This window comes from Pelodiscus sinensis, unplaced genomic scaffold (assembly GCF_049634645.1).
Source record: "Pelodiscus sinensis isolate JC-2024 unplaced genomic scaffold, ASM4963464v1 ctg40, whole genome shotgun sequence".
NCBI classification, from domain to species: domain Eukaryota; kingdom Metazoa; phylum Chordata; order Testudines; family Trionychidae; genus Pelodiscus; species Pelodiscus sinensis.
The window spans coordinates 117,482-137,722 of NW_027465932.1; the positions used below are offsets into that span (position 1 = coordinate 117,482).

The 20,241-nt window shown below is 51.2% G+C and overlaps 1 protein-coding gene across 1 annotated transcript in view; it reads right to left on the reverse strand.

Annotated features, from left to right (window-relative positions):
- Positions 1-4,800: 4,800 nt before the first annotated feature.
- The window catches only part of LOC102454822 (GTPase IMAP family member 8-like), a 43,676-nt gene continuing 28,235 nt past the window's right edge, over positions 4,801-20,241 (reverse strand). Inside the window, exons 4-8 of the mRNA XM_075916932.1 lie at positions 18,976-19,011; positions 18,217-18,524; positions 13,987-14,058; positions 9,909-9,945; positions 4,801-8,345 (exon numbers count right to left, since the gene is read on the reverse strand). Of these exons, the coding sequence (XP_075773047.1) occupies positions 7,552-8,345; positions 9,909-9,945; positions 13,987-14,058; positions 18,217-18,524; positions 18,976-19,011 (1,247 nt within the window). The 3' untranslated portion in view covers positions 4,801-7,551. The remainder of the gene's footprint in view (positions 8,346-9,908; positions 9,946-13,986; positions 14,059-18,216; positions 18,525-18,975; positions 19,012-20,241) is intronic.

Here is a 20,241-nt window from a genome sequence, read left to right on the forward strand (position 1 = left end):
GGCTGCTTCTTTCGCATGGGGAGCTGCAGCCAGTAATTATCGAAAAAGCTTTTAATTAAATTTACTGTTCCTTTCACATATTTTTTGAACACAGCCTTTTTTTCTTCAAGCTTCCTGTACAGACTGTGTTCTACTTCCAGCAGGGGCTCCTTATTGGCAATCTTTCTTACAATCTCTGCTACTTCCCTCACGTCCTTCAGTGATTTTATTCTTTCCTGGTACCCAGGCTTCAGTTCCTGTTGCTCCGACATGATCAGCAGGTCAATGTATTTCGGGGTGGACAGCGGGTTGGGTTTCAGAGCGATTTCTTGCAGATGTTGGAAGTTGCGAGATGATTTATCAATAAACTCCATTAGTATCTCTTCCACTGCAGCGTATTCCTGAGACAACTTCTCAGCCACGCTCTGTGTGGACAGCACCTCCCCAGACGCCTTCTCGTACTTCCCCTTCAGTTGTGCTTTTCCGAAAATGCTGCCGCGCTCTGCCGATCAGCTGTGTGACTGCTCAGCGCGGTAGTCTGGATGCTCGGTGGTCGACATCAAAAGCCTTTGTCGACTGCCCCATTATGCCTCGTGGGATGAGGTTTACCAGGGCAGTCAACAAAGGCTTTTGAAGTCGACCACTGAACGTCCAGACTATCACGCTGAGCCGAAAAACAGCACAGTGCGGCAGCCATTTTGATGTAAATGAAGTGGCGATTATTTAAATCTCCGCTTCATTTTGCTATGTCTACAAAGCTCATCTACATGGCTCCGTCGACAGAGCCATGTAATGTAGAAATACCCTCTGTGTCTGGGTGAGAATAACAGCGATGAAAAGGACATGATTACATTTGGCTGATCACCTAGAGCAGTTCCAAGAGCTGATAATGAGATTATTGTAGGTACCTGCACTTGTGAGAACAGCCAGGCTGGGTCAGACCAAAGGTCCAACCATCCCAGTATCCCGTCTGCCCACGGTGGCCAATGCTGGGTGCCCAGGAGGGACTGAACAGAACATGGAATCATCAAGTTTCACCTAGGATGAAATGCACCTAGAACACCCAAGGAGCTGATAATGGAGGTATCTGAGCCTCTAGCTATCATCTTAGAAAAATAATGGAAGTCGGGAGAGATTCCAGAAGCCTGGAAAAGGGCAAATCTAGTGCCCATCTATACAAAGGGAAATAAGAACAACCCAGGAAATTACAGATCAGTCAGTTTAGCTTCTGTGCCAGGGAAGATAATGGAGCAGGTAATTAAGAAATTCATCTTAATTTTTAAACTAAGAAATGGGGGAAAGCTGATTGGTGCAGAGGATCGGATGGGGACTTCCCTTAGAAGAAAATCCATTGATGGTTTCAGTCAGAAAGAGAGGAGGGGAGATGATAAAGTATGGGCCAGATCAGACAAGAAACAATCACATATACAAGAATCTAATACATCAGGGAAGGGCAGACAAATAAGCAGTGGCAATTTTTTCAAGTGCTTCTACACAAATGCTAGAAGTCTAAGTAATAAGATGGTGAACTCGAGTACCTCATATTAAAGGAGGAGATTGACGTAATAGGCATCACTGAAACCTGGTGGAATGAAAGCAATCAGTGGGACACAATCATACCGGGATACAAAATATATCGGAAGGACAGAATAGGCCGTGTGGGTGGCGGAGTGGCACTATCTGTGAAAGACAATGTAGACTCAAATGAAGTAAATGTCTTAAGTGAATCAACATGTTCCATAGAATCACTATGGCTATGTCTACACTCGTGGCTTCTTGCGTGAGTAATATGCAAATGAGGCTCAGCGTGGAATATCACCGAGTCTCATTTGCATACCTAATGAGCTACCATTTTTTTCAGAAGAGGGTTTTGTGCAAGAAGGAGCGTCTGCACTGCCCCTTCTTGCGCAAGAAAAGCCCTCTTGTGCAACGCCGTGACACCTATTACTTCTCAGGAAGAACGGCGTTGCACAAGAGGGTTTTTCTTGTGCAAGAAGGGGCAGTGTAGACTCTCCTTCTTGCGCAAGAGCCTCTTCTGAAAAAAATGGTAGCTCATTAGGTATGCAACTGAGGCTTGGCAATATTCCACGCTTAGCCTCATTTGCATATTACTTGCACAAGAAGCCGCGAGTGTAGACATAGCCTATGGGTAGTAATTCCATACCCTAATAAGAACATAACAGTAGGGATCTATTATCAACCACCTGACCAGGACTGTGATGGTGACACTGAAATGCTGAGGGAGATTAGAGAGGCTTCCGAAATAAAGAACTCTGTAATAATGGGGGATTTCTATTATCCCCATATTGACTGGGTACATGTCCCCTCAGGACGAGATGCAGAGATAACATTTCTCTATGCCTTAAATGACGGCTTGCTGGAGCCTCTTGTACAGAACCCAGAACGGGAGAGGCTATTCTTGATGTAGTCCTGAGTGCGGTGCAGGATCTGGCCCAGGCTCTCTTTGCAGGGCAGTAACCCAGGGACAGAGGCCACCTGCCCGGGTGGGTTTCTAGCTCCATTCCTGGTCTTGTCCCCGTAGCAGGCACTGACGCCACTGGGCGTCTGGTCACCAGCCACAGGCTGCAGTGGTTTCTGTTCCCTTTCCCCTGGGTCAGCTGCCACTGAGGCTCCCTGTCCCCGACCCCCCTCCGCCTCCAGGCCAGTTTCTCTTTCCCTTCCTGTTTCTGCATTCGGGGCTGGGTGCCGAGCAGCTCGGGCTGGAAGGCCATTAGAGCCCTGCATTGCACCCTGGGAGGTGGGACCCCCGGAGGAGGGGCAGGAGAGCCTGCTTCAGCTCCCGCCTCTGCTGCCCTGCTGGGAGAACAAGGAGGAAGAGGCGAGAGGCCGGGGCACCTGGGCGCTCTCTGTGCGGTGCTGGGGCGGAGGGGGGCTCCCTTCGTTTGCTGGGGCCACATGCCTGGAGCGTGTCCTGGGCCGAGGAAAATACCAGACCCACGATTCCAAAGCAGGGAGCCAGATCAAACATGCACCTCACCCCGCCCGGTGTGCTGGGCGGTGTCCTCAGTTTCCCTCCTTGGTGTGTGAAAGTCAGATGAGAGCCTGTCCTCACTGAACCCCGCTGCTGATTGGCTGCCCTTGGCCTGAGAAGACACAGAGTTCAGGGGTGCAGCCACCTCCAACCCCTGAGGGGGGGGGGGGCGGCCTTTGAGCCTGGGCAGCAGGGAATGTAGGTAAGGGAAGGCATAGCCCTCCCAAAACTGCCTGCACTGCCCAGCCACCTGCGAGGAGCAGTCGCCAGGCCACATGGCAGCCGGACTCCCCGGAGGCTGGGGGAAGCCCAGGGCCCTGCCACGTGGCAGCCCTGGCCCTCAGCTGGGGTTGGGTGGGGTTTGGCTGGGGCAGGGGGAAAGGTTGTGAAGGGGTGTGGTCTCAGGGAAGGGGTGTGGCTTTGGGCAGAAGGGGCAGGGCTTCAGCTGCCTTCCCTAATGGGGCCTTCACCCACCACCCATGATTATGTCCAGCACCAGCAGGTGCCACATGAGCTGGGCATAGCATTAGCCAGTTGCGCAGTCCGGTAACACTCACCCATCGGGACCCCTGTGCTACGGGCTCTGGCAACCAGCACTCGTGTTTGATCCTCATAACCCCTCTCCTGGGGGCGTGTTTCTGCACCTTTCGAGATTGGGCGTCACGGACAGCCAGAGTCCTACAGTGATTTACAGCCAGGACGTGGCAGAGCAGCTGGGTCTGTGCAAACCTTGCAGGCTCCTGCTGTCCTCTCACCCCGGTCCCATCGATGCCGGGGAAAGCTCAGCCAGACCCTGCTCATGCATGGACGGATGGGAGCAAGCAGGGGACAGGAATCTCTGGAGGAGGCCGCAGCAGGAATGTTTGGGACCCTCGGCATAAGGCCATCTCGTTGACAGCTGGCGTATCACAGGCCTGCGGGATGCACCACCCTGGTGATACCTACAGAAACCTGGATCATTGTAGTCTCTGAATTGGGGGTGACTGCACATACGCAGCTCCTTCCTTTCTGCTGGGCCATGGACGCAGGGCTTGTCTTCCGCTCTGCTCAGGGGCTGCCTCTCTGGTGGCTCCAACCTTCTTCTGCAAGACGTTTGGGACAAAGTCACCCTCAAATGTGACAAGGGACTTGACTTGATGCTCACCCCAATACTCCTGGACCTGCCACCAACTGCCCTTTGCTGCTGAAACCTTCCCCCCTCCCTCCGAGACAACTGAACACCCTGCAGTGCTTAGAAGGACGGTGAGTTTTCAGTTATCGGGAATGTTCCGAACGTTACAGACTCTTCCCAATGTGGAGCTCTCCCGCGCAATCACTTCCTTGTGACTCCAGCACGACGTGTCCTGTCTGGGAGGCTTCTGGACACGTCTGACCACAGCTTGGGGGGTTGCATCTCTGTCGACAGCATTTTGAGCGGTTTCCCCCACCCCCTTCCTCTCTTCTGGTCCCAGGGCCGTCTGGTGGGCGTCCATTGGCTGCTGCGTTTCTGCCTCCGTCTCGGCTCGGCTGCTCCTTTCACCTGCCCATGCTCCTCGCCCGCGTCTCTAACCCCGTCTGGCCAGCTCTAGCCTCACGGTCTCTCTGCCCCGCGCGTTACATACTTGTTCGAGTTCACTGCTATCCCCCGAGACCAGCAAAGAGAAAAGAGCAAAACTGGAACTTTTGGTGGTGATGGGGGGGTCTGTTTCCAGCCGTCTCAGCCGGGACTCTTGCAGACTCTGATGGACCAGGGCATGGAGCGGGGACCTCAGCCAAGTGCCAGTCCTGCCAATGCGACCTCACTGTGATGCTTTCCCAGGCCGCCAAGAGTTCTGAGTCACGTTGGTTGAAAACTAATAAAAGAAAGTTCTTCTTCACACAACGCATAGTCAACCTGTGGAACTCCTTGCCACAGGAGGCTGTGAAGGCTAGGACTATAACAGAGTTTAAAAAAGAGCTAGATACGTTCATGGAGGTTAGGTCCATAAAAGGCTATTAGCCAGGGGGTAAGGAATTGTGTCCCAGCCTCTGTTTGTCAAAGGCTGGAGAGGGATGGCAGGAGACAAAGTGTTTGATCATTGTCTTCAGTCTACCCCTTCTGGGGCACCTGGTGCTGGCCACTGTCGGCAGACAGGCTACTGGGCTAGATGGACCTTTGGTCTGACCAGCTACGTCTATACTGGCACCCTTTTCCGGAAATGCTTAAAACGGAACAGCTTTCCGTTATAAGTATTTCCAGAAAAAGCACATCTACATTGGCAGGATGCTTTTCCAGAAAAGCACTTTTTCCAGAAAAGTGTCCATGCCAATGTAGACGCGCTTTTCCGCAAAAAAGCCCCGATCGTCATTTTCGCGATTGGGGCTTTTTTTGCGGAAAAGAAATCTGTGTTGTCTACACTGGCCCTTTTCCAGAACAGTTTTCCAGAAAAGGACTTTTGCCCGAACTGGAGCAGCATACTTTTTCCGGAAAAGCACTGATGATTTTACAGTAGATCGTCAGTGCTTTTCCGGAAATACAAGGGGCCAGTGTAGACAGCTGGCAAGTTATTCCGGAAAAGCGGCTGATTTTCCGGAATAAGTGGCCAGTGTAGACACACCCAGTATGGCCATTCTTATGTTCTTATGCCTCTACAAAGTTAGATTTCAACTCCAGCAATTTAATTTCATCCAAATCAGTGTCTTGCTTATAGCTACTTCACAGCATCACTGGCTGACATGGCCAAGATCTGATTTTCATGAATGCAAAGGCCTTTCGTCAACTGTCCTTGTCAAACCCTGTCTTTGACACACTTTAGTACATCCATACGACTGAATTATTTCCTGTACATACCATGTGATGCTTATAGTGACCAATGTGCTAAAAGCTTTCATTTGATCACTCATGTGACCTTCTTCACAAAGATACATTTTACACTTATAAGAAGATCGATGCTCCAAAAATCCATCTTCTGGCATTTGATGTAATGGGTCTAGTGTAGACTTGCTCAATCAAACACTGAAGAAAGCCCCTGCTGGCTGGTACTTCTCCTTCTGCGAAGAGTAAGTGAAGCTGACAGGAATGTGTGCTCCCATGAGCCTCTCACTATGTGGACACCGCTACGACACAGCTTAAGGTAAGCCAACTCCAGCTGTGCGTTTTGTGTAGCTGGAGTTGTGTATCTAAGCTGACCTGCCTGGTCTAGTGTAAACCAGGCCTCTGAGTGTCAGGTGGTAGCCAGGTGACATGGGAGTTGCTGTTATAGGACAGTGACCCTTTGCCAATTGGGACTCATGTTTTCTTAGCTTCACAGCCTGGATTTGGCAGGAGAAATTAATTTAACAATCACAGATACTAGACAATTCATGGAGGTTGGGTCTGTCATGATTATGAGGGTTAGCCAGCAGCCTGGGGATTGAGGGGTTAACTACACCTAGCCATTTGGAGTGACCAATAGGAATGTAGGTGGGACTTTCAACCTGGGACAAAAGAATTTGGGTTTTTTCCTTTCTCCTTTTGTCTCTCTGAGTGAGTTCTCTGCAGCTAGAGAGAGGGACAAGCATGTCTCTCTCTCTCTCCAAGACACAATTCTTCATTTTCTGTAAGTAGGGTAAAGTTTAGGTAGTTTCGTTAGGTTTTATTGTTTTAAGGGTTGGGTATGGGATCTGAGATCTGGCACTGCTTAAAAGATGTTTTGGCTTTTCTTTGTAACTAAGTTCTAGGCCCATGGAGTTTCTCCATGAGTATATTTTGTTACCTCCCTATCTAGTCATTATGCTTGCAACAGGAATATTGTTGTAATAATAAAAGTTCTTTCCTTTCTTTTTATTAACCTGGCATTGATTACTTGTGTGTCCTGATTTTTATTTTAGGGGTGAGATTTCCCAAATGATCTTTCCCCTGGTTTCTTTAGCAACATTTGGGTGGTGGCAGCGGAAGTTTTCTTCCCAAGATCTAGGTTTTTAAGATTTTGGGGAAATTTTATACCAAAGCCTGGTAGATAAGGCTTTGGGGTACACTTGCTGGCCCCCACTTCTGCATTTATCATGCCAGAGTGGGGAAGGAGCCATGACAGGGTCCATCAACTCTTATTAGCCAGGATTGGTAGGAGCGGTGTCCCTAGCCTCTGTTTGTCTGGAAATGGGTCACAGGGGAGGGATCACATGATGGTTCCCTCCCTCTAGGCTATCTGGCGTTGACCACTGTGGGCAGCCAGGACACTGAATTAGATGGGCCTTTGGTCTGACCCCGTCTGGTCATTCTTATGTTCTAGATTTGTAAGTAAACTAAGGAAACAATCTTAGCATTGTCACTGCTAGATGCGTAAAAAACCAAGGCTGACTCCACGTTAAATGCCTTGCAGACACCCACTTTGCAAGTATTTAGGCGTTGCTGCGCTCAGCACTGGGCATAGAAACTGGCTCCGCACATTGAAACGATCCTAATCGACTTTGTTATTAAAGAGCAGAGAGTTAATAAAGAGCACAGAGTCTGTTCATGTTCTGTGTGAATGGGCAGCACTGGAGAAGGTGCGGGTGCTGAGAAGCCGAGGTGCGAGGTTTGGGAAGCAGTCAGGTTCGGTTGCACTGAGACGCTATCAGTGGCTGTTAGTAACTGAGGAAAATCAGAAAGCGTGAGACAGTAACATCAGAAGAAGTGCGACAATAAGCGCCACAACTGCCACGACGCCCCAAATCTCTTTCCTGTGCTTGATGCAAGCAGCTTCCTCGGTCTGCAGCCCGGTTCTCTTATTGCGTCCAATGTAACCTCTCACTTTCTGCTCAGTTAAACGGGGCTCCAGGTACATCTCATTGGTGTAATACCCGCCCCCGTTCTCCTGCACCATTCTCTGGATCACTTCCACCAGCTCCGAAACCTGCTCCGTCTGCTCTGCCCCGGTTGCTCTGTTGTCGAAAGCGCAGTAGTGGTTCCCACACGCCTGAATCAGCCCCTGAAGATCTTTGTTATCTGAGTGTCTCACGTAGTCGTGCAGGGAGTCGATCGCTAAATCTTCTTTCCGGGTGAACAGGACGACCGTGTGCCTCATGGCTCCATCTCCAAAGATCTCCCGGACTCGCTTCACAACTTCCATGTCTTCCACAGTGTAACAGCCCAGCTGGGTCACCAGCAGCAGCGCGTGGGGGCCTGGGGCGGAGAGCCTCACACAATGAACAATCTCTCGACAAGTCATGTCGTGAGCCTTTTGGTCAAAGATGGCAGGTGTGTCAATCACCACGAGTTCCCTCCCCTTCCAGCTCCTTCGCCTCTTTTTGCACGTCAGGGTCACTGGTGTTGCTCCAAGTTTGGATTCAAACGTTCTTTCTCCGAGGATGGTGTTTCCCGTGGCACTTTTCCCAGCTCCGATTTTGCCAACGAGGATGATTCTGAGCTCGGATCTCCTGCCGTCGTCTGTGGCTGCTGGCGACAGGCTGGACAGTCAGAGCGTCATTGCACAGATAAAAGAGACAAGTCCTACACATGTACTATTTATACAACTGCTAATTAACGTGCACAGCGTGCCCTGGGGCCGAGAGGCCCAGAGTAACTAATGTCCCTCCCGCCCCACATCTCTGCTCATCTCTGTCCCCGTGGATGTCCTCTCATTCTAGACTGAACGTGACCAAACCTGAGCCCCTTCTCCTCTCTCCTGCTCATCTCTTTTTCCTTCCTCTGACACTTTTCTCAACCCCCCTCCCCCATTCCCTCCACCTGTCAGCCCTGCAATCTGGGGGCAGTTGTTGAGCCCTCTCTCACCTTCATCCTGCGCACGTCGGCCACGTGCAAATCCACCTTGTCCTTCCCCTCAGCCCCTCCAGAAGTTTCCTTCCCTCTCCAGTCTGACCTCCGAGTTCCGTCCCAGAGCCCATGTGTTCTGCCTGGATTATGCAGCGTTCTCCTTTCTGGCCTCCCCAACACACCCCAGGGCCTCTGTCCAGTCACAACACGGCCCCTGAATGTGTCTCCCTTCCCCGTTGGGCTGAGCCTGCAACTTCTCTCTCTAGTCTGCCGTGGCCCCTGGCCAACAGGGCTGGTTCTTACACCGCACTGCTCACTGTCCAACCACAGCACCTGTCTCTGGTGGGACGCAGATAAGCCCTGGTCCTGGAGCTGATGCTCTTTGTCCTGGATCCGAGAGTCAGATACAAACACAAGGCGCGTCCAAAGAAACCCTTGTTCTGGTCAGGCCACGTCCTCCTCTGGACGGAGCTCGGTCCTCTCAGACCTCTGAGCATTTCCCCAGCGTATTTCCGCTCCTTCTCGCCACCCTCAAGAAATGTCTGTAGCACGCTGCCCCCTCATTGCGCCTCCTCCCCCGCCAGCCCCTGCACTGTCCCAGCCCGTCCTCTGCACCAACGCTCCTCACACGCGTTTTTCAGAGTATTGCACAACCGCTCTGGGCCTTCCTCTTTCATCCCCCGGGGCAGGGCGCGGCCTTGCTGGGCTCCCTGCCAAACGCCTGCCGTGCCCACGCCAAAGTCTCCCTGCACAGCCCACTTGTGTTGCTGCACACAGGGAGCCAGGTGATCTTGGCTACAAATGGCCTCATGCTCTTCCCTCGCGCTGTGGAGCGGGGCGAACGGGCCAGCCCGCCTCACATGTGTTTGTTTACACGGTGCAGGGCTGGAGTCTGTAGAACAAGCATTGTCCAGCTCGGTGGAAATGACAGAGAGCTGGGGATGGCGCATCGCTGGCACACAGACTCTTCCTGGACAGGAACAAGGCCCTGCCCTGCCTCCCTTCTCATCCCCTTTCTCACAAGCTGCAGGGGCTGGGTACAGGTGCAGCTCCTGCAGCAGCCCGACATGTGGATGGAAGTACAGACCCTGGGGGGAAAGATTTTCTCTGTGGGGGTTCTCTGACACATGTCACTGCCAGTCCCCCTGGAACTGCAACCATGCTGGGGCCTCTAAAATAATGATGGGTGGCACGCTTTTACAGTTCAGGGACATCTGAGCTGACCAAATCCTGGGTAACTCTTACCTTCGTCTCCTCTCTGCATCCCCTCCTCCGTCTTGCTCTGAAATAGTTGCAATAAAATGTGTTATTCAAACACATGCTTTACCCAAGGAACTCAACATATGGCAAAATAACTCCCTAGAAAAACCCATCAATGACAATTATGAATAGTAATAAGAATAAAACAAAGTTCGAGCCCCGTGTAGCCGCGCTGCACGGGGTTCGAACCAGCGGGGTTTTAAAAATGGCGGCACCCCGCTTATGCAAATGAAGCCCGGGAAATTCACATCCCGGGCTTCATTTGCAAGTGCGGTATGCCTACATTACCCTCCTAGTTCGAACTAGCGGGGTAGTGTAGACATACCCTTAGTTATAATGGTTGTCTGGAATTAATCCAGATTAGAACTGGGAAAAGTTGGTCCCTGGAGGCTCCCAAGGTGCAGCATTAAGTGTATACAGGGCCAGCAGGTGGAGGCCCCACCCCTGTATATTCCTGTAGGAGCAAGGGGCTGCAGCAAGAGGTGGAGAGGGGATCCCCAACTGAACAACATCACCCCTGGGGTACTCAGGGTCTCCTTTCATGTGAAACCATCTGGCGCCCAGGCCCACGGGTGAGTGTGGCTGCCCCTGGGTGACCCAGGGAAGAACACAGGGTTACAACTGCAGCCTGCCCGGCCCACAGGCTGGGGCCCCTGGATTGGATAGGGCACATTTGTTTGCCCCGGGCTTACATAGGTTGGGAATGGGGCAGGTGCTGGCCCAAGACTCAGCCTCCACCCACGCTCCTATTTGCTGGGGATCCAGCACAGAGGGGGCCTGTCCCATGTGCTTGCCAGTGGGCTGCCAGTGTTAGCAACATGCAGATGATGCGCTGCTCTGTTTGTCCTTTGCTGCATATGGCCGAAGCACCGCCAGGGCAGCCCCGTGCTTGGAGCACCCAGCTGGTGGGAGGACTGGACGAGGGCAGCACTTTGCAGAGCTGGCAGGCATGGCGCAGTGTCCCTGGCTGAATACACGCACCCAGTACAGGCCGAAGCAATCTGTAGCTTAGGGCTGCTCCTGGATTTCTCCGTGCCCTAAGCTGTCCCATAACAGAAACCACAAAACAGCAGCGGTCCTCTAGCACCTTAGCCGCTGTTGTTTATTCAGGTTTTTTTAGTTACAGGCTAACATGGCTCCCTGCTCAGACTTTTAGACATGCAGCAGCTGTGGGTAACACTGTCCGCCCTCCCCCGCCAGCTTGGAGACCCCCCTCCCGCCTCCAGCAGCGCTGGGGCTCGGCTCTTTGTGCGTCTGTCACAGACCAGTCCAGCTCCAGCAGTGGGATCCACCAGAGCATGGAGGAACCCCCAATTACAGGTGGGTCCTCCCTGGCCCGGCACCCTCAGGACCTGATTGATCCCAGATTAGGGAGTTTGCTGGATAAGGGGAATTGTTGCCTTTCAGCCTGTAGCCCCTCCCCACTGCCGGCTCCTTCAGTCTGGCCAGGCTGGCTGCTGCAGCCAGGTGGCTGTTGCCCAGGATACTGTGGTCCGGCTGCCACCCAGGCTGACACGGCCCCTGCCTGGCTTCCCCGTCTGGGCTGCCACTGTCCCAGCCCCGCTGCCAGGCAGCAGGCAGCCCTGAGAGTGCTCTGCTGCCACCCAGGCTGCCTCAGTGACACCACTATCCTGGTGGCTGCAGCCCTGCCACTACCAGGCTCGCCAGGCTCCCAGCTGCTGGCCCCCTGCTCCAGGGCTCTGTCATCCCGCAACATCCGTGGCCGTGCTGGGCCACTGAGGTTGCCACACAAGAGAGTCCCGGTTAAGGGAGGTGCAACCTGTAGTACAGAACTCGGCCGGGTGTCGTCTCGGCAACCCAGGCTGTTCTGAGCACCTCCCTCCTGCTCTCTGCCGCTTTCCCATCCATCCCTGAGTGAACTTGGGGGTTTCTGTCCTAATCTCCAAGGCTGCCATGCCATCAGCAGACTCCTACAGAATCCACGTCCCTCACCTTCTACCTGCCTCCTCTCAGACACAAACATGGACAAAGCAGGTGGATGGACAAAAAATGAAAACAATAATAACAATAAGCCCCACCAAATCAGAACCTTGGACACACAATTCACTCCACGAGGGAAAGCTGAGAGAAGAGCGACGGTCTGTCCAGAAGTTAGTCACACTGCTCACTGCATGACACACAGACACTGCTATGCTTAGGAAGGCATAAAAACCAGAATAGATCCAGATCTTTGATCCGCTCCAAGAGTGACAGGCCATGTTGTGTAAGTGAAAATGGCTGAGTGAGGGAGGGTGTTTGGTCTTTTCTTAATATTAGAAAACTCCACTGGTAGAACATGTGTTGCTGTAGTAAACTGATGTATCTTACTGGTGCTGTGTGGGGTCAAACTGTTAGAGTTTAACAATTTTCAAACTCTCCCCAAAGGCTTATTTTGGCTTGTGCAAAGCTCCATACAACTGGAGCTGGTTTTTAAAAAAATCAGAACAAGTTTTGAAACCATATTTTCATGACATTCCCTCTGTTTTTGACCAACTACAGAGCTGATCAATTTTTGTATGAAACTGGGGAAAAATTGGTATAAAATTTCTTTTAAAACTCCTGTTCCTCCCTACTCTTTTTACTCACCAAGTTCTGGAAGAACACACTCTCCTGATGGCCTGAATAGGCAGCTAGTTGAATCAGAGAATGTGCTTTTTTTCACACGGTGCATAACTAACCTGTGAAACTCCTTTCCATGGGAAGTTAGGGTAGGTCTACACTAGCTCGTTAGTTCGAGCTAGGTAGGGTAATTAGGGCAAGCGGAGTTGCAAATGAAGTCCGGGATTTAAATATCCCGGGCTTCATTGGCATGTTCCCGGGCGCCGCCATTTTTAAATCCCCCTTAGTCCAAACTCCGTGCCCGCGGCTACACGCAGCACGGAGTAGGTAGTTCAAATTAAAGATTCTAATTTAAACTACCGTTACTCCCCGTGGAATGATGGTAGTTCGAATTAGGATCTTTAATTAGAACTACCTACTCCGTGCCGCGTGTTGCCGCCGGCACGGAGTTCGGACTAAGGGAGATTTTAAAATGACGGCATCTGGGAACATGCAAATGAAGCCCGGGATATTTGAATCCCAGGCTTCATGTGCAACTCTGCTTGCCCTCATTACCCTTCCTAGCTCGAACTAACGAGCTAGTGTAGACGTACCCTTATGGTGTCCAAGAAAGAATGGGATCTATTCATAGAGAATAGCCTTCTCGATGTCTGGTAGCCAAGAAACCATGCTTGGGGTGACTCCAGCCCTCTGTCTCTGGATGACAGTGCAGGTTCTAGTCTGGGCCACTCTCAGGCTATGTCTAGACTGCAAGCCTCTTTCGAAAGAGAGCGTCTAGACTGCATGTTGAACTTTCGAAAAAGCGGCTTGCTTTTTTGAAAGAAAGCACCCAGTGAGTCTGGATGCTCTCTTTCGAAGAAGCCCTATTTACATTCAAGAACGCCTTCTTTCGAAAGAGGAACTTTTGAAAGAAGGCGTTCTTCCTCGTAAATTGAGGTTTACCGCCATTGAAAGAAAAGCCGCGTTCTTTCGATTTAATTTCGAAAGAACGCGGCTTGAGTCTGGACGCAGGGGAAGTTTTTTCGAAAAAAGGCTACTTTTTTCAAAAAAAACCCTGAGTCTGGACAGAGCCTCAGAGACCGGCTACTGGGCAAGATGTGTGTGTTTGCAAGTGTTCGAGCAGGGGTACAAGGAGGGAGAGGAAGACTCAATGGCAGATTCTGGGCATGCATCTGATTTTGCCATCCTCACCTTCCAATCTATATCTTTTTTTTGTCCATTTGATGTCAGTTGAGAAGTTTGGGACCTATTATAATATATAGCAATACATCAGCAATGAACACAGTGTGTGTGTGTGGGGGGGGGAGATGACCAGTTTGGGCTGCAGTACCAGAGGGTGTGGCAGGCCTCTGTCCTAACCTATAACCAAGATTACCAACCACGGGCCGTTGCAGAAGGGCCTGTTCTCATGAGATCACAAGTCTGGTGTCTCTGTCGAACTGGCTCTGAACCACAGGAACCGCACCTGAGAACCTCTGTGGATTTCTCCATGGCTGGTACTTACCCAGGTAGTTTTTCCAAACGATTGATAGTCAGCCATTCCTCCCCTGAAGCAGGGACCGGAAACAGCTTCTTCCTGGAAAACCAACGGACAAAGGGGCTGATTGTTGCAACAGCTCAGGTGGAGGCAGCTTGCAAATCCCTGGGATCCCCACATGCCGGGTGAGACGCCTCAGCTCTCTACACCCAGCATGGGGAGAGACGGCACCTGAGACCGCAAGCCACAAAGCTGGCATGGAGCCAGTGGAACTGCTGGCAAGAAGGCTGCAGCATTAAGCCTGGCCCACTGAAGGCCTTTTGTGTCTAAAGCCCAAGGTGGAGCAACCCACAGCTGGAAACCACTCGCCTGAAGTCAGGCAGCTGAGGCACCCACCTTGCTCTATCCAAAATGGCGGGTGGTAGGAGGCCAACAGCTCCCTTGTGCCCGTTAGCCCAGTGACGAGGCAACCCCCCAGGAGGCAGGAGAAACCAGCTCCTGGCTTGCCCAGTGCCTGAGGAGAAGGGGGTAGAACAGGGATTCCTAAAGACCCACTAAATCAAACTCAGAGGGAGCTCCCCACAGCGCCCCGCTCCTGCGAGGAGTAAGGGAAGCTGACGGGAGCGTTTGCTCTCATTGGCCTCCTGCTGTGGGAACGATGGAAAAAATCCAGTGAAGGGACGTTGACTCCAGTTCCGTGATTAACGCAGCTGCAGTCGCGTCTCTGAATTTGACCTTCCCCTATAGGGCAGACCTGGCCGAAGTGTGACTAGCACAGCAGAGCCCTGGCACGTGTTCAGACCCACTGAGAGGGAGCCCAGGGCACATCTGGCTGTAGTCAGGACATCTGCACAGTTGGGAGCGACTGGCATCTCGAGTGGGCGGATCTGGGAAACTTGAAACACACTAAGAATTCCCCAGAAACCCAGTGTCCATTTGGGATTTACATGTTTGCTGCCAATCACCTGGTTCTGCTGGGATTCAATATCTCCTGTGGAATTCTATACCCACGTTTCATCACCACGCAGCTCTTCCAAAGGGAATCGCCTTTCTCCCTGCAAGTTCTTAACACATTCTGATTTACGCATCAAGGTCCGGATTTTTAACAGTATTTTGTTGCCTAACAAGGCAGACAGCCGCTGAGTGCAATTTCCAAAAGTACCTAAGCAGATTACGTGCCTACAGTCCACTGAAATGAATGAAACTGTAGGGTCTGGATGATTCTGCAGGAACTGAGAAAGTTCTGTTCTGCCAGGAACTGTTGGAATCAGTCAAAATCTCACTTTTCCATTGTGCTTTCATCATCTATGCTGATGATTCGACATGTACCACAGGTGATTTAGAACAGAGGTGGGCAAGATACAGCCTGTGGATGGATCCAGCCCAACAAGTCCCTGGGTCCAGCCCACGGACACCTCAGGAGGAGCCTTATGGACAGAGCAGCTCAGGCTTTAAACAGCTGGCTGCTCTCTGCTCTGGATGCTGGGGAGGGAGGGAGAGGTGCATGTTACGTGACACCAATATTTAAAAAGGGCTCTAGAGGCGATCCTGGCAATTACAGACCGGTAAGTCTAACTTCAGTACCGGGTAAATTAGTCGAAACAATAGTAAAGAATAAAATAGTGAAGCATGTAGAAGAACATAATTTGTTGGACAAAAGTCAACATGGCTTTTGTAAAGGGAAATCCTGTCTTACTAATCTATTAGAGTTCTTTGAAGGGGTTAATAAACATGCGGACAAGGGGGATCCAGTAGATATAGTATACTTGGATTTTCAGAAAGCCTTTGACAAAGTCCCTCACCAAAGGCTCTTGTGTAAATTACATGGCCATGGGATAAGAGGGAAGGTCCTTTCTTGGATTGAGAACTGGTTAAAAGACAGGAAACAAAGGGTAGGAATAAATGGTAAATTTTCAGATTGGAGAGGGGTAACTAGTGGTGTGCCCCAAGGGTCAGTCCTGGGACCAATCCTTTTCAACTTATTCATAAATGATCTGGAGAAAGGGGTAAGCAGTGAGGTGGTAAAGTTTGCAGATGATACCAAACTGTTTAGGATAGTCAAGACAGAAGCAGACTGTGAGAGACTCCAAGAAGATCTCACCAAACTGAGTGATTGGGCAACAAAATGGCAAATGAAATTTAATGTGGATAAGTGTAAAGTAATGCACATCGGGAAAAATAACCCCAACTATACGTACAGGATGATGGGGGCTAACTTGGCTACGACAAATCAGGAAAGAGATCTTGGAGTTATCGTGGACAGTTCTCTGAAAACTTCCACACAGAGTGCAGCGGCGGTCAAAAAGGCAAATAGGATGCTAGGAATTATTAGGAAAGGAATAGAAAATAAGACCCAGAACATCTTACTGCCCCTGTATAAAACTATGGTACGCCCCACATCTTGAATACTGAGTACAGATGTGGTCTCCTCACCTCAGAAAAGATATTTTGGCCTTGGAAAGGGTTCAGAAAAGGGCAACTAAAATGATTAGGGGTTTGGAACGGGTCCCATATGAGGAGAGGTTAAAGCGACTGGGACTTTTCAGTTTAGAAAAGAGGAGACTGAGGGGGGATATGATAGAGGTATATAAAATCATGAGAGGTGTGGAGAGGGCAGATAAAGAATAGTTATTAATTAGTTCCCTAAATAGAAGAACTAGAGGACACCAAATGAAATTAATGGGTAGCAGGTTTAAAACTAATAAGCGAAAGTTCTTCTTCACACAGCGTGTAGTCAACCTGTGGAACTCCTTGCCAGAGGAGGCTGTGAAGACTAGGACTATAATAGAGTTTAAAGAGAAGCTAGATAATTTCATGGAGGTTAGGTCCATAAAAGGCTATTATCCAGGGGATAAAATGGTGTCCTTGGCCTCTGTTTGTCAGAGGCTGGAGAGAGATGGCAGGAGACAAATCGCTTGGTCATTGTCTTCAGTCCACCCTCTCTGGGGCACCTGGTGCTGGCCGCTGTCGGTAGACAGGATACTGGGCTAGATGGACCTTTGGTCTGACCCAGTACGGCTGTTCTTATGTTCTTATGTTCTACACCTTCCCCCAGAAAGCTCCTTCAGCTGTAATGGGCCAGTTTCCAGCCAATAGGAGCTGAGAAATTTTGCTAGGGACAGCATGTGAAACATCCTTCCCTCCCCCTTGCCCAGAGCAGAGCCACATGGAGCAGCCAGCCAAACAGCCTGGGACTGCAGCAGACAGGCAAACAGCCTGCATCAGGTTCCTGCAGGGCTGCTGGCTGGGAGCTGCCTAGGTAAGCACCTCTCAGCCAGAGCCTGTCTCTGGCACCCCTCCTGCCCCGCACTACCTGACCTAGGCCACGACCCTCTCCTGCCCTGGTCACTACCCGTATCCTCTGCACCCCCTCTCCCCACCACCTCCAGGTCCCAACTCCCTGTCAAACCCTGCACCTCCTCCTACACTCCTCCCCCAGGCCAGAATCTTCTCCTGCACCCATACCCCCTCCTGGACCCTGCACCCAAGCTCCAGCCCCAGATCACCATCCTCCCCTTCACCCACACGCCCTCAGACCCCTCACACTCTTCTACACTGCATCCTTCTGCCCCAGGCTCCCTTCTGTACCAACCTCCACCCCAGACCCCCCACTCTCTGCACAGAAGTGCGGCCCTTGACCACTTGCAAAAACCTTGGAGTGGTCCCCATTAAAAATTACTGCCCAGCCTTGGTCTAGAGAGTCAGACGAGGTTTGTTCCTATGGGGTGCTAAGCACCTGTAGGGAAGGTTTGAGGGACTGGGCTGCTGCACCCCAACAGAGCAAAGGGACTGAGTAGGGAAGAAGGCAGCTTTATAATATTTTTGTACCTCTCCTAGCATGGAGCAGGGCAGGGCTGGACTCGCTCCAGGGGAGAGTCGCCCCCGTTGGGTCCAAGATTACACCCGGCTGCCTGGGGCGGGGGGGGCAGCAGTTGGAAACAAGTTGCATTATCTGTAAACTACAAGCTTTCTCAGTCATCACTTTATTCCCTCCCCGGGTCACATGCGCCCACCCCCGGTGTGACTTTAGGCACCCAAGTATCAAACAGAGACAGCGGCTTGTCCCCTGCTTTTCCTCTTGCACACTCACGAGCATTTTCACTTGGTGAGCTTTGTAGCCAGTTTAAAATACACCCCCCCGCCAGCCCTCCACCCCCCCGCTCTCTCTTATACACACACACACACACACACACACACACACACACGCACACACACACACACACACTTTTCAATATCAGCTCAGTTTGGAGCCCAAACCTGTGATGTCTCTTCAGATGGAACAGATGTTTCCAACCTCTGCTCTGTCCTCCCAGCCAGCGATATTATACCGAAATATGGACAGCCGTTGGGTTTCTTCTCTTCCACAGCCACTTCATATGAACAGCTGATGGAACTACTCTGAAAACAAAAATGAATCAGCCAGGGACCCAAGTTTCTCAGTGAATGCAGCGAAATGAGCTGATGTCCTGACTGAGAACGGCCTTGCCCTGAAGAGAGAAGTCTGAATTGTACAGGAAGTGGCTTTGTGCAAGTAGCATCTGAAAAACTCAGCCGGCCCCGTGTTCCTTGTTACAATCCCAGCTTTTGGCCGTGAGTATGGGACACGTGTGAAAAACGTAACTCCTGATGCTGACTCCCTTTGTGGCCGTTGCTGTTGTGTGGTTGACCACAGGAAATGTTGGGGGTAAGTTTTTTCAGGTGTTACTACTGCTCTGCACCAAGGCACTTCCTGTGCAATCCATACTTACTTCTTATGAAAAAGGCACGGAAAAGATTTTTGATCCTCTGAGAAAAAGCAGGTTTAGCTGTAGTATCGACATGTACACACACACGTGTATAGATCTCAGATGAATCCGTTTGTGCATTTTTTCTCATGCACACATATATAGCTTTGTCTCACTGATGCCTCTTCATGATGCCGAAATAATAACATCCAGAGAACTGTGATGATTCTAAATCAGTAACGGAACAGTGTGCCCCCATAGAAAACACATCACAGCTCATGTTTTCTATCACCGTTGTCACAGGCATTTTTCTCAGAGTCTCCAAAAGCTCATATATGAGAAACAAGTTAAACATGAGTCAACAGTGTGACACTGTTGCAAAAAAAGCAAACGTGATTCTAGGATGCATTAACAGGAGTGTTGTGAGCAAGACAGGAGAAGTCATTCTTCTGCTCTACTCTGTGCTGATTAGGCCTCAGTTGGAGTATTGTGTCCAGTTCAGGGCTCTGCATTTCAAGAAAGATGTGGAGAAATTGGAGAGGGTCCAGAGAAGAGCAACGAGAATGATGAAAGGTCTAGAGAACATGAGCTATGAAGGAAGGCTGAAAGAACTGGGCTTGTTTAGTCTGGAAAAGGGAAGACTGAGATGGGACATAATGGCAGTTTTTAAATACCTAAAAGGGTGTCACAAGGAAGAGGGAGAAAAATTGTTCTCCTTGGCCTCTGAGGACAGGACAAGAAGCAATGGGCTTAAACTGCAGCAAGGGAGGTTTAGGTTGGACATCGGGAAAAGCTTCCTAACTGTCAGGGTGGTTAAACACTGGAATAAATTGCCCAGGGAGGTTGTGGAATCTCCATCTCTGGAGATAGGTAAGGCAAGTTGAACAGACACCTGTCAGGGATGGTCTAGACCAGGGGTGTCCAAACTTTTTTCAAAGAGGGCCAGATTTGAAGAAGTGAACATGCGTGAGGGCCGTCCCCGCACTCTCAGCCCCAAGGTGGAGGGCTCGCGGGGTCGGAGGCGGGAGGAGAGCGCAGGGCACGCCGGCCTCACGGCGGCCCGGGAGCAGGGCGAACCCGCAGCCAAGCGGGGCTGCGGACGTGCCCTAGAGGGCAGGCTCTAGGACCGCGGAGGCCAAGAGTGGCGGCGGCGGCGCAGCCGGAAGCGGCGCGCTGGGCGCGCCAGTTCAAAAGAGCGCCGGGGAGCCAGGAGAGGGGGAGGAAGCAGGGGCCGTATTAAACCGGAACTCGGGCCGCAATTGGCCCGCGGGCCGGACTTTGGACATGCCTGGTCTAGACAGTGCTGGGTCCTGCCATGACGACAGGGAACTGGCCTCCTGAGGTCCCTTGCAGTTCTAGTGTTCTATGATTCTGTGAAATGCCTGCCCACTGAAATCTGTGATAGCACTGTAAAACTACAGGCCAACAGGTCACCCACTCACTAGACTGGCATTGACCTGGGGGTTGGTTCAGACTTGGAAAAAGGGCTGGACATTTTTCTTAGGGTCTCAATCTAATGCTCAGCTCGATCAATCCTGATCCCCATGCTCCGGCCACT